The sequence below is a fragment of the Colobus angolensis genome, unplaced genomic scaffold (assembly GCF_000951035.1).
Source record: "Colobus angolensis palliatus isolate OR3802 unplaced genomic scaffold, Cang.pa_1.0 Scaffold591, whole genome shotgun sequence".
NCBI lineage: Eukaryota > Metazoa > Chordata > Mammalia > Primates > Cercopithecidae > Colobus > Colobus angolensis.
The window spans coordinates 48,417-61,810 of NW_012119499.1; the positions used below are offsets into that span (position 1 = coordinate 48,417).

At 39.6% G+C, this 13,394-nt stretch overlaps 1 protein-coding gene across 1 annotated transcript in view; it reads right to left on the minus strand.

Annotated features, from left to right (window-relative positions):
* Positions 1-1,019: 1,019 nt before the first annotated feature.
* Positions 1,020-13,394, minus strand: part of KIAA1551 (KIAA1551 ortholog) — a 33,406-nt gene continuing 21,031 nt past the window's right edge. The window contains exons 4-6 of the mRNA XM_011962497.1: positions 7,779-12,859; positions 6,408-6,491; positions 1,020-1,750 (exon numbers count right to left, since the gene is read on the minus strand). Of these exons, the coding sequence (XP_011817887.1) occupies positions 1,593-1,750; positions 6,408-6,491; positions 7,779-12,780 (5,244 nt within the window). The 5' untranslated portion in view covers positions 12,781-12,859 and the 3' untranslated portion in view covers positions 1,020-1,592. The remainder of the gene's footprint in view (positions 1,751-6,407; positions 6,492-7,778; positions 12,860-13,394) is intronic.

Below are 13,394 nucleotides of genomic sequence, written 5' to 3' on the forward strand. Positions count from 1 at the left end.
AACCCCATCTTTACTAAAAATACAAAAATTAGCTGGGCATGGTGGCAGGCACCTGTAATCCCAGCTACTCTGGAGGCTGAGGCATGAGAATCACTTGAACCTGGGAGGCGGAGGTTGCAGTTAGCCAAGATCGCGCCACTGCACTCCAACCTGGGCAATAGGGGGAGAGTCGATCTCGAAACACAAACAAACAAAAAAACATAAAAAATACCCCAAACGTTAACAAACAACAACAAAAAAACCAAAAACAAAATTATGTGCTCACTTTGGCAGCATACACACTAAAACTGGAAGAATACAAAAATTAGCAAATTAAGTAATTTTTTTTTTAAATTAGCCAGGTGTGTTAGCACACTGTAGTCCCAGCTACTCAGGAGGCAGAGGTGGGAAGATTGTTTAAACTCAGGAGCAGTGATTGCAATAAACCATGATCACACCACAGTACTCCAGCCTTGACAATAGAGTGAGACCCTGTCTCAAAAGAAAAACTCCCACCCTTTTCTAGTAGATAAAGTAAAACTAGAAATAAATAGTTATATCTTGCCTTCCACACTTCCTTGAAATTTCCTGAACCTAGTAAATTTTTTGTGTTCTCACGTGAATTCAATCTAAAAATACATACTGTCACAGCTGCTGTGGCATTTAAATTTTTTTTTTTTTGAGAAGGAGTCTCATTCTGTCGCCCAGGCTGGAGTGCAGTGGTGCAACTTCGGCTCACTGCAAGCCCTGCCTCCCAGGTTCATGCCATTCTTCTGCCTCAGCCTCCCAAGTAGCGGGGACTACAGGCGCCTGCCACCACACCCGACTAATTTTTTGTATTTTCAGTAGAGACGGTGTTTCACCGTGTTAGCCAGGATGGTCTGGATCTCCTGACCTCGTGATCTGCCCGCCTCAGCCTCCCAAAGTGCTGGGATTACAGACGTGAGTCACCTCGCATTTCAGCTTTTGAAAGCACTTTCCAAAATGCGTCCTTTTAAAGGTAGGAAACCAAAAAGAAACTGAGCTGTGAAGGTTTCAAGTTAGTTTTTTAAAAAATAAATGTTTATTTCAAGTATGAAAAGTAAAGTTTAAACGTTGTCCCAAAATTGTGTTCAGTTTCACAAGTATAAAATAAGACTTCCGAAAAACGGTTTACAATTAGTTATAAAACACTTAAGAATATATTTTGACATTCACATCACAGTGGGTATTTTTGAAAAATAAGTTTTGCTAATATAGCTTAAAAACCAAAACATATTTACAGTCCCATTTAAATAAACAAGTCCTTAACTGAGGAACAGTCCTCCCTCAGGATGGGTAGAATTTCAAATTGATTTGTATAAGCACTCCTTTTAAAATAATGGTAAACCTGGCTCAATAAAAAAGAAATTCAAATACCTTATGGTTTCCTCGGTGAATACCATCCATTTCTTACACATGGCTACCCAAAGTTCTCAAGCCATTTTAATTAAGCACTTTCAATGAAATACAAAGAAAATGGGAACCAAACTCTGAGAAATCTTTATCATGGCATTTCTCATTAGTCAGCAAAATATTTTGAACAGAAAAGGAAAGAAATTTCCCAGTGACAATTACAAAATCACATCTTATAATTATTTCACAGGACTGCTACCAAGGCTTCTGCTTCTCTTCTCCAGGTACATCTGTCTGTAGGTCTGAAACATTTCCTTTGAATCTCTTACTGGATTTTGTAGCATCTCAAATCCATCTGCACTGAAGCTTCTCTTTGAGAGTCTTGAATTAACATTATCTAAGGGAAATAAAAATTTTACTTACTTTATTTATCTTAATGTTAGCTGTGATCAATATATAATCAAAATTCAGAAGGAAAATATATACTGGTGGAATAAAAAATTAAGGCAAGGAGTTAAGCAAAAGTTTGAGAACCACAGCTCTTCACCTACAGAATTGTAAGTTACATATACATGATATCTTGCCTTTCTTTTGGGGGCTGTTTTCTACTCCTACCTCCTTGCCCCATCTTCACTGCCCTGGGCTGTTCTGTTCTACCTTACTCATGGCTCAATAAAATGTATCATTGCATATCATTAATATGAATCATTAATATGAATGTGACTTTTTAAATGGCTATCTAAACTAACAATACAAAGAGTACAAATACGAGTCAGTCCCAAACAGTACATGTTTTGGTCTCACCATGCATTAGATATTCTAAAACATGTCTATAGTTTCCTGTTTCTTTAGATCATTTCAGTGTTACACATTAGCTTCAGTGTCCTATTTTCATAATGACCCGTCACCTATTGAAAATATGTTGAGGCTGGGTGTGGTGGTTCATGCCTATAATCCCAGCACTCTGGGAGGCCAAGGAAGGCAGATCACATGAAGCCAGTTCGAGACTAGCCTGGCCAATATGGCAAAACCCTTTTTTTCTAAAAATACAAAAATTAGCTGGGCAGAGGTTGCAGTGAGCCGGTATCACACCACTGCACTCCAGCCTGGGCGACAGAGCGAGACTGTCTCAAAAAAAAAAAAGCTGAAAATATATTTAATACATGTGACCTACTAAATATCATAGCCTAGCCTAGCCTACCATAAACATGCTCAGAACACTTATATTAGCCTACAGTTGGGCAAAATCTAACACAAAGCCCATTTTGCAAAAAAAAAAAAAAAAAAAAAGTTCAATGTCCCATGATTTATTTAATACTATAGTGAAACGAAAATGAATAATGAATAGCGAAAATGAAAACCAGAATTGCTGTATGGGTATGTGAAATACACTTCCTCCTGAATGTGTATCACTTTCACACCATCATAGTCAAGAAACCCTCAGTCAAATCAGTGTAAGTCAGGGACTATCTGTACATTTCATTCCTGCTGCAGCTATTTCCTTCCGAATGGGGTCCTGTTTTGTCTTTTTCTATATGTGTGAGTGGAGTATTCTGTCCTGTTAGTTCTTTAGATCGGCTGCAAAGTCTTCCACTTTCTTGTTTGCTTTCTTTCAGAATTAGTAACACTAGTAACATTAGAGGGCCAAGATGGGTCTCTAAGTTGCTTTCCAAGAAATTCTTGTAATTTCCTCTTTATCTCTTTACTCTAACTTAGGACTTCAAGTCTGCTGCAACCTTTGCTACTTAGACATCTGTTTCTCCTGTGGGTTTTTTTTTTTTTTTTGAGACAGTGTCTTGCCTCTGTTGCCCAGGCTGTAGTGCAGTGCTGCATCAGAGCTTATTGCAGTTTCAACTCCTAGACTCCGGTGATCCTCCTTCTTCAGTCTGCCAAGCAGATGGGACCACAGGTGCACACCACTATGCCAGGCTAATTTTTTAACAAGTTATTTGGAGAGACGGGGACTCCTGACGTTGCTCAAGCTGGTCTCAAACTCCTGGGCTCAAGTCATCCTCCGGTCTTGGCCTCCCAAGTGCTGGGATGACCCTCATGGGCCCCACACCAGGTCAGATGTATGTTTCTTTATAGCGGTTTGGGAGTTCATGGCATTTTTCTCTCAGTTCATAGTTGGTTCACTGTTCTCCAGCCTCTTTGTCTAAGGTGTATAATTCACTATTTCCCAGAGATCCCTCCTCCAGAACCAGCTTCCTTCATCCCTAATACGCATTTTAAAAATGCCCATGCGGCCAGGCGCAGTGGCTTATGCCTGTAATCCCAGCACTTTGGCAGGCCAAGGCCGGTGGATCACCTGAAGTCGGAGTTCAAGATCAGCCTGGACAACATGGTGAAATTCTTTCTCTACTAAAAATACAAAAATCAGCCAGGTGTGGTGGTTCACGCTACTCAGTAGGCTGAGGCCGAGGCAGGAGAATCACCTGAACCCAGGAACCGGAGGTAGCAGTGATCTGAGATTGCACCACTCCACTCCAGCCTAGGCGACACAGCAAGACTCTATCTAAAAAATAAAAAATAAATAAGTACATAAAAATGCCCATGTAGCAGCACCTGAGATTTTTTTCTTCTCCCTTAGGTCTCACCTATTTGTGTCTTGTCATGCTATGACAGAGCTATATGACTTGTCTCCTGGATTGTCTCACCCAGCTTTGCCTTAGTGTACTCGTGACCTGGCTTGTGTTTTCCTTTCATCATGATTTTGAGTATTTCAGCCTCACATTCACCATGCATTGCTCATCCTGCTGTGCTGTCTGCACATGTCATTCAACTCATGCTTATCTCTGAGCGTCTCTGGTCAATCTGTGTATCCGTCTTTTGAGTGTTTTCAGCTTCAGATTCCAAACATGCCTCTCGCTTTCTCTCTGAGATAATAATCATGCCTCTCCTGTTTCCAAGCTTTTTTCTTACTCCAATCTTCGTGCCCATTTGTATCTTTCTCATTTTTGGCTTTCTGTCTTCCAACCTGAGAGGGGCACTGTTTTCCCACTCTCAGGCCTCTCATTGCTCTTCATTCCCTCCTCTTTAGTTATTTGTCCTGTCCTGATTAAGAATGCATTTCTTCGCTGATGCAAGTTTTTTCCCATATGCATGTTTCAATGCTACCTGACTTTTTGAGATGGAGTTTCGTTCTGTCGCCCAGGATGGAGCGCAGTGGTGCTATCTTAGCTCACTGGAACCTCTACCTCCAGGGTTCAAGTGGTTCTCCTGTCTCAGCCTCCTGAATAGGTGGGATAACAGGCGTGTCCGAACTCCCGACCTCATGCGATCTCCCTGCCTCAGCCTCCCAAAGTGCTGGGATTACAGGCATGAGCCACCTTGCCCGGCCGCTACTCAACTTTTACACGCCTGCTTCTGTGTATGTTTGAAACTTCCTTTTATAAAACGTACTGCTTCTTATTGTTTCTCTTGGTGAGATTCTGCTGCTCTCCATTTTTGAGGCTCTGAATCCCTCTTTGCCTATTTTTTTTGAGACGGAGTCTCGCTCTGTCGCCCAGGCTGGAGTGCAATGGCGACATTTCGGCTCACTGCAAGCTCCGCCTGCTGGGTTCACGCCATTCTCTTGCCTCAGCCTCCCAAGTAACTGGGACTGCAGGCACCCGCCACCATGCTCGGCAGGATTTTTGTATTTTTAGTAGAGACGGGGTTTCACTGTGTTAGCCAGGATGGTCTCGATCTCGTGACCTCATGATTCGCCTGCCTTGGCCTCCCAAAAGTGCCAGGATTACAGGCGTGAGCCACCATGCCTGGCCTCCTCTTTGCTGTGTAATGAACCAAAACTAAGACAAAACTCTTGAGCTCTAGCTTTTACTTCTCAAAGTCAAACCCTAAAAACAAGGTACTAATTAAATCATATACTCGGCTGGACGCAGAGGCTCATGCCTGTAATCCCAGCATTTTGGGAGGCTGAGGTGGGTGGATCACCTGAGTTCAGGAGTTTGAGATCAGCCTGGCCAACACAGTGAAAGAAACGCAGTCTCTACAGTTGTTATACTGTATTGTTTTTTAAGTATCTATTTTTATGGTTGTATTAATTTTTTTTCCCAAATATTTTTGATCCACAATTGTTTGAATCCACAGATAATAGAATATGCAGATATGGAGGGCTGACTATACCTCACCCACAATTAATGGACTTTGAAGAGAGGGGACCAGATTCAAGTCCCTATTCAGTAACTAGCAATGAAACTTAAGTCAGATGATGTAACCTCTCATCTATAAAATGGAAATACCCTTGCCTAAATTGTATTGATGATAAATCAAATTCACATGTAAATAATTGAATCCAGGGTCTGGCAAACTAAGTCAAGCCTGCTGCCTATTTTGGTAGATAAAGTTTAATTAGAGGCCAGGCACGGTGGCTCATGTTTGTAATCCCAGCACTTTGGGAGGCCGAGGCAGGTGGACTACCTGATGTCAGGCTGAGACCAGCCTGGCCAACATGGTGAAACCCCACCTCTATTAAAAATACAAAAATTAGGTGGGCATGGTGGTATGCACCTGCAGTCCCAGCTACTTGGGAAGCTGAGGGAGGAGAATCTCTTGAACCTGGGTGCAGTGAACCAAGATCATGCCACTGCACTCCAGCCTGGGTGACAGAGGGAGACTCTGTCTCAAAATAAAAAATAAAAATAAAATAAGTAAATAAATAAATAGTTAATCAGAACACAGCTGAAACTCATCTACATATTATCTGCAGGTATTTCCTTGAAACAACAAAGTCAGGGCAGACACCTTATGACCCAGAAAACCTAAAGTATTTGCTGTCTGGTCCTGTAACAGGTAAAATATGCAAACCTCTTAGCTAACTCATTATAGTAAGAATTATTTTCCTGTTAAAAGAAAATAAATCTCAGCTTTTCATTCCACAGCTTAACGACACAAAAAAAGTGTCCTCCTACCACTCAAACACTGAATGACTGAACAAAAAAAAAAAAAATGGATAAAATCATACTTTACAATCGTACCATAACCATAATCCAACTTCCATATACCTATAGGGAGATAAGTAGAATCAAGATTTAAAAAGATGATGACTTTACCTTTCTCTTGGCTGTCTTTCTGTGTCCTTTTCCTTGTAGCAACACATTTTAACCAGTCTTCTTTTGTACTTTTTATTCCTGAAACTATTTAAATACTCATTTTCAGAACTCTAGATATTGCTAATCATCTCCTTTAGTACTAAAACAAAGGAAAATCATGTAAGCTGAAAATAGATTTTGGAAGGCACTAGATACAACCATATATAACACAACGCTAAATAAAGGACTGGAAAAATGATTTCTCCTATTTGAAACGCTTATCTCAAAATTAAAAAATGAGTTTATCTTTACTATGTAATTATGTTCCCCTCACATGGGCTGAACAGGTTAATACATCTCAAGATATTAAAGGACACGATAGAAAGTTACACTGCCCCCATCCACTTCCAATGTTCCGATTATATCCACACCTCAAGTTCTACGGATCCAAATGAAAGGACCTACTGAAATCACCAATATTTTACAAAATGAATATATCCCTATCTCCTTTTCCAGGAAAACGTATCCTGTTTATGCTACTGTTTTATGAACCCCAACAAATATAGTCAGAAGAGCAGAGCAAAGGCTCCAGCTTCCATTCAAATCCTTCAATTTCCCAATCTGAGCTTCTCAGCACAATGCTTTATATATAATATCCACTACTTCTAAATGTTCCCTTAGTACCACAAATAACTAGTTATCAATTTTCTCCTTCCTTCTTGCACTACGTTGAGAAGTCTACCATTAAGCTACCTAATATTCATAACTGCCAGCTTGGCTTTACAGATTTTAAATTCTAACACTGGACAATACTGCTTTCATGGTTCTTTTATCTTATGAGTAGGCTAGATGTTACCATTTTAACTATAGTGATAACGCAGTCACCAACTGTTTCAAAGAGGACAATTAGTTGACCCATTTCCAAATGAACAAAAAGACTTTAGTATTAATCATTACTTATCCTCTAACATTCAGAAGAAAATTTCAAGTTCACAGGGCTTTCAAATTACAAGTCCAAAGGAGAATTAACAAAACCAAGACTCTTAACGTTATCAGCTACTTGACACTTTTCTGACATGCCCACAAGGAATGTGGAATATTTTTCACAGTACAGCCTTCTTGGTACTAACTGAAATATTTCTATCTGGCAAGTTTCATATAGCTTGTCATGACTACCAATTTTCTACAATTTACAGTAAGGTGGCAATAAACATAAAACAAATACTGCCCAATGAAACACTGGTTTACCAGGCTAAACAAATACTAGGTAGCGGCATAACAACACATTGAAGTCTTTCCCAGCAGCCCAGACAGCATGAGAGGTGCTAGCCCAAATATTGACCTACAACTCTTTACAATGTTGTAGACACCACCAAGAAAATCATACTGGACCTTGCACAGGGGCTTGCTCCTTCCTGGGATGAGGCTTTACATCCTTCCGTTCCTCCACAGAGTTTGTATTCTTTAGTAAGATATCTGGACATAATTTAAACTCCAGCATGTTTGATTTTTCTGTGTTACCTCTCACAGGCAAAAAGGTCTTATGTTTATTTTCCTGTCTCTTCTCTTTATCTTTATGAAGCTTCCTGGGTGAACTTTCTAATTTGGTGAGACAAATGCTCTCACGTTCAGTGCATTTAAATGCAACTCTATTCAGATATAATTTATTTTGATCTTTTACTTGAGGAGGCATTTGGCTGAATTGAGCTTCATTGCTTATATTGGTTAATTTCTTGTCTAATTTAGTCTTATCAATCCATATTTTGTCAGGCTGCTTCCCACCAACTTTTTCTTTAACATTCCTTAGAATGTTGTATGTTTTAGACTCCTGAGAATGGTGGATTTTGAGGTTTTTACCATGGCTTGTCAGGCCATTTAATGATTCTTTAGAGGTCTGTACACCGCTGCTGTGTTTCTCATTTGATTTCCCACAACTTCCAACCTGCACAGCAAGTTTACTTGGTCTCGTATGTTCAGAATCACATGGTACATTTTTCACACAGATTTTCTTTGATGCTTTATTACTCATAGCTTCTTTATGCTTCTGCCTTTGTAAATACTCCTTAGGAGTCAGAATTCTACTAAATTTAGATGAACTCGCTTTCGTGTCTACAGACTTAGTATTTGATACTATCTTTTCTTTAACAATGGCTCTTTCGTTTGGGTTTGACAAAGAGTCACCTAATTTGAATGTAGCTCCCACACTTCCTTTCTGTTCTTGTTTATCATATTTCTTCTTCTTTACTTCCATATCTAATACATTCCCTTGGTCTAACTTCCGTTTTTGTTTGAAGCTAACTGATTTGAATTTCAATTTTATCTTTTCTGGTGATGACGACTGTCCCAAAGAACTATGCTTCTTATATAGATCTTTATTTGGCAAAAAAGCTGTTTTTGCTTTTAATGGACGTGAGTTCTGTGTTATATGTTTCTTCTGTCGGGTTTCTTGAGAAGCTTGTTCATAAGATGGTGTCATTTTATTACTAGAGTGAAAGGTTACCTCGTGAAACCTCAGGTTTTTTCTTTTGTGATTTTGCAAGGGATCTAGTTTATCACATTTAGATGAAAACTGACCAGCAGTTAATTCTTGTTCTGTCCTTGGTAAGCTTTTGTGTTTTATTTTGGATGTATCTTTTCTATTGTTGTCTTGTAGTTCAGGAAAATGACTTTTCCCATGTGGAGGAGTTGGAGGAGTCTTTGGATTATTTACAAGGCTCTTAAATTGAACTACAGTGACATCTCTATCAGAGGTTCTCTCTCCTTGTTTACAACTGTTGGTCTCCAAAGAACACTGCTCTTTTTGTTTCTCTTCCTCTGAAGTTGAGTTCTTGATGGAATTACACTGACACTGGGGTACTCCTTCGTAAACCATGGAGAGCCATCCCAACGCACAGCAGTGGATATCATCTTTCTCTGAGTCCAGTACCACAGAATCACGACTTTCCCCTCCTGCAGGTGCCTGGGTAACTACTTCTGTGATGAGCTCTTCTTTCTGAGGTTCTGCCAAGTCCTCTACTACACAGGGTTGATCATCCTGTTCAGGAAATATTTCTTTCATTTGCTCTGAGCTTAATATTGTAATTTGTATTTGATCTGCTGGGTCTTTGGAGTCAGAACTGGTTTTATCAGCAGTTTGATCTTCTGAGGTCTGGTATGCAGTTTGCTGGCCCACAGAACCTTCACGTGTATTCACAGCCTCAATGCCATAAGGAAACTCTTTTAAAAGTTCTGACAGCTGGTCGTGTAGGTATAAGACAGGTGCCTTACCATTGTGAATTTCATTTCTTGCAGGATCTTGGGGAGTATAATTGCCGGATGCATCTATTTCCTGAGGGTAAATATCCTCCTGAATAGCAGCCAACGAGCATGTATCATTAGCTGTGCTTTTTTCAGTGGCATGCTCCACACTACTTTTCTCTAGAATTCCTCTGTTTGTTTCAAGATTGTTACAAGATGACTCTAAGGGTGGCTCTAACTTTGACTGATCACATATTTTATGTGAAACATCTGTGCACTGTACAGGTTTATCTTTTTGAAAACCAAAGTCTTTATTTTCAGGTGTATTATCTAATTGTTTTTCTGGTTCTCTGCTGCCATTCCCTTGCTGATTGGGTACAGAAGGTTTCTGTGGCTCAACCATTTTCAAAGGAAGAGAGCTGAATATCTTTGCTATTTGGGAATTGTAAGAGGTATCACCTTCAACCAGAGAACAAATATTGTCAATCTGTAATATATCACTACTCACAACAGTACTATTCCTTGATTCCTGTGAGGTCTGCTGATGGTTCATAGGAGAATGGATAGCTGACTCTAATTTGTTATGCTTTCCTTGATTGACATTAGGTGTAACTTCTGAATTACCATTTGTTGACTCATTCTGCTTTTCCTTCTGAGTTAGTGGAAAAATCTTGGTTGATGTTGCTATACTTGCTACTGGTCCACTAACATCGACTTTCAAAGCAGCAGCTGCCTTTGCATTTTCTGCCAATTGATTTTGTAGACTGCAGACACTACCTTCTTTAATAACAGGATACACTGTTTCAGGTAATGCTGCAGGTGTTATTCCTTTGACAGACAATGTTTTGACCTCTGACAGAACTAACGGTGACACTACAGCAATCTGAAGTTCTGTTCCCTTTGTTATATTTATACCTGAAGACTCATAATTGTGCACTATCATCGATAAAGCTGTCTGTTGTGAGGGATTACTTATTTTATTCTGAGAATTTGAATTTCCCACAACCGAACAAGGACTCTTAACGTGGATGTTAGCAGGTTTTGAAATTCCAACTACTGTTGTGTTTGTTCTGAGTTTATCACACTGCTTTTCTTTTGTAGTTTCTGAAGGTTGCTTTTTCCACAGGGAAAGACAGGTTGCTAGCACTTCCATGGAACAGCTGTCACTTTTAGCAGGCATTCCTTTTGTTGAGGATTCTTGTCCACTGCAAAAAGAGTTGTCCAAAACCTTGCCACTTACATTAGAAGTACTTGGAGTTTCCATGGTCTTCAAATTCAGTTGGTTACTAGCCATCTGGGTATTTGGATTCATTTCACAACTGTCTGGTTTAGAATCCTGAATAGTTTGATTAGCTTCTTTTAACACTGTCTTCTGAGTCTTACGTGCCTGTGAAAGCAAAGCGAGAAGTAGCATATTTTCATTTTGAATTTTTGACTTATATTCCTCAGTGGACATGGACTTAGGAACAGAAATTGTTTCACAAACTGCTGGTGAATTCTGCTCAACTTTGGTAACATTTTCTGATGAAAGCCGAGTATTCAACACTGCCTGGGTCATCTCAACAGTTGATGTCTTTGAAGTGAGAACTTTCACATCATGAGACAGGTCTGGCATTGGCCGCTTTTCAGTATAGACAGGATTTGGTAAAACAGAATCAACTTGGTTAAACCTTCTGCAATTGACTTCCTGAATGTCAGAATTCATCATACATTGAGTCTTATTTGTTTCTATAGATTCCACTACTGTTGGTGGTCGTCTCTCTGCATTCTCTGGCGTTACTGGAGTTACCTGGGGTCCAGACTGGATTTTGGCAGTTTGTTTTAGAGACAATTTAGAATTCTGAGCTGGTTCACGATAAGAAGTATTAGTCATTTTAATACAACCTGCTGCCATCAAAAGATCTTTATTGATTTTAATTTTCCTTGCAAGTTCTGAAAACTTCTGTTTTATTTCTACTAATGTTTTAATATCCCTTACTAGCTTTTCTTTTGTGACATTTGTGTCCAGTACTTGATTTGAAGTTGGATTACAAGAATCTGTTATTTTCTCTTCATTAGTTTGAGCAAGAGTCTGAACACCATCCACAGAAGATCTAATGGGATCGTTAACAGGCTGTTTGCTGGTGGTATTTACTTTCAAGTTAGTGAAATTTCCAATTGTGTTGACATTTTCATTAGGGTTTTGCCACTGCTGTTGAAAGCTGCTCCTTATTTCAGACGAGAGCATTTCTCGACTCTGAGGAACTTCCATAGACAAGTGTTTAGTAACATGCTGAGTACTTTGCAAAGGCTGGCTTATGTATCTACAGTTGTAAGGAGGAGGAGGAGGTCTTTTGTCAGTTTGCGTGGCATACTGCTGTGACGGTACAGCTGCAGTCTGCTTTGATGGTAAAGTTAATACAGAATTTGGAAGCTGACTGTTTTTAACTTGTAATGATGTACGTGGCATAAAGTTTTGTTTTTGAATGGTAGAATCGTGTAAAAAGCTTTGTGGTGAGTAACGGTACAGCTTTGGAGGTGGTCTGTAATCTGGATAAGTCAGTCCCTTAGATATACACTGTTGTGTCCAATCAACCTGTTGCTCTGAAAAAGACTGGTTAAGTCCCTGATTTCCTTGGTAAGCTACAGGAAGTCGTGTAGGATTAGAAGGGATCATTTGCATTTGCATAGAATAGGTATCTGATGTGACCAGTTGACTCTGTAGTGCAGGCATATTGGGTGCATTAGTTCCAAAATCAGTTTGATGAGATACAGTTGCCCCTATATGAGAATGCACAGGATTCCTCATTGGTGAGTTCAACCATACATTTTGTGTAACTCCTGAAGACATCTGCAAATTGTGAGTTAGTTGTTTGGGTCCATTAACATTTGCATATGTTATTCTTTCTACAGAAGTGTGTGAGGCCACAACTGTCCCATTATGCACATCAGAAACAGAGATTTGTTGAGGATAATTTTGGATATTCAGCAGTGGCTGTGAAATTGGATTTGAATTACTGGGATACATGCATGCTTCTTGATTACTTCCAGGATAGCTGAAAGAACTTTGAGGTGTTGCGGTAATTTGGTTTATCAAAGACTGATGCAAAAAAGGTGGCTGACTTTTAGGATACAGTGGTGGTAATGTAGCACTCTTTGGTTTTTCATTCCAATTCATTGTCGGTTTGATACAGTAGCAGTGTATTAACAAGTCAGTTTTAAGTCAGTTACAAGTCAGTTGTTTGTATGTCAGGAATCTGTAAGAAATAAAGATATTTTATTAAAATGCTGTTTTGCCTAGATAGAATATCTAAGACAATTAGTAACTGACTGTCCATCCTAATTACTGAATCTTCAGAGCAGCCTCATCTTTAATTTGGGAAGTGGTAGAGTAATAGACACAACAATAAATAAGGCAAGCGTCAATGAAATTTCTAAAGTGTTTAACAGAAATTCATTCCACAAAATAACAGCTAGCTTTCTGTTACATTTAAATGCCAATCATCTTCTGTTTTTAATTTTTTTTTTTAATTTTTGTTTTTTTTTTTTGAGATGGAGTCTCACTGTCACCCAGGCTGGAGTGCAGTGGTGCAATCTTGGCTCACTGCAAGCCTCCTGGGTTTACGTCATTCTCCTGCCTCAGCCTCCCCAGCAGCTGGGACAACAGGTGTACACCGCCACGCCTGGCTAATTTTTTGTATTTTTAGTAGAGATGGGGTTTCACCGTGTTGTTAGCCAGGATGGTCTCGATCTCCTGATCTCGTGATCCGCCCTCCTCGGCCTCCCAAAGTG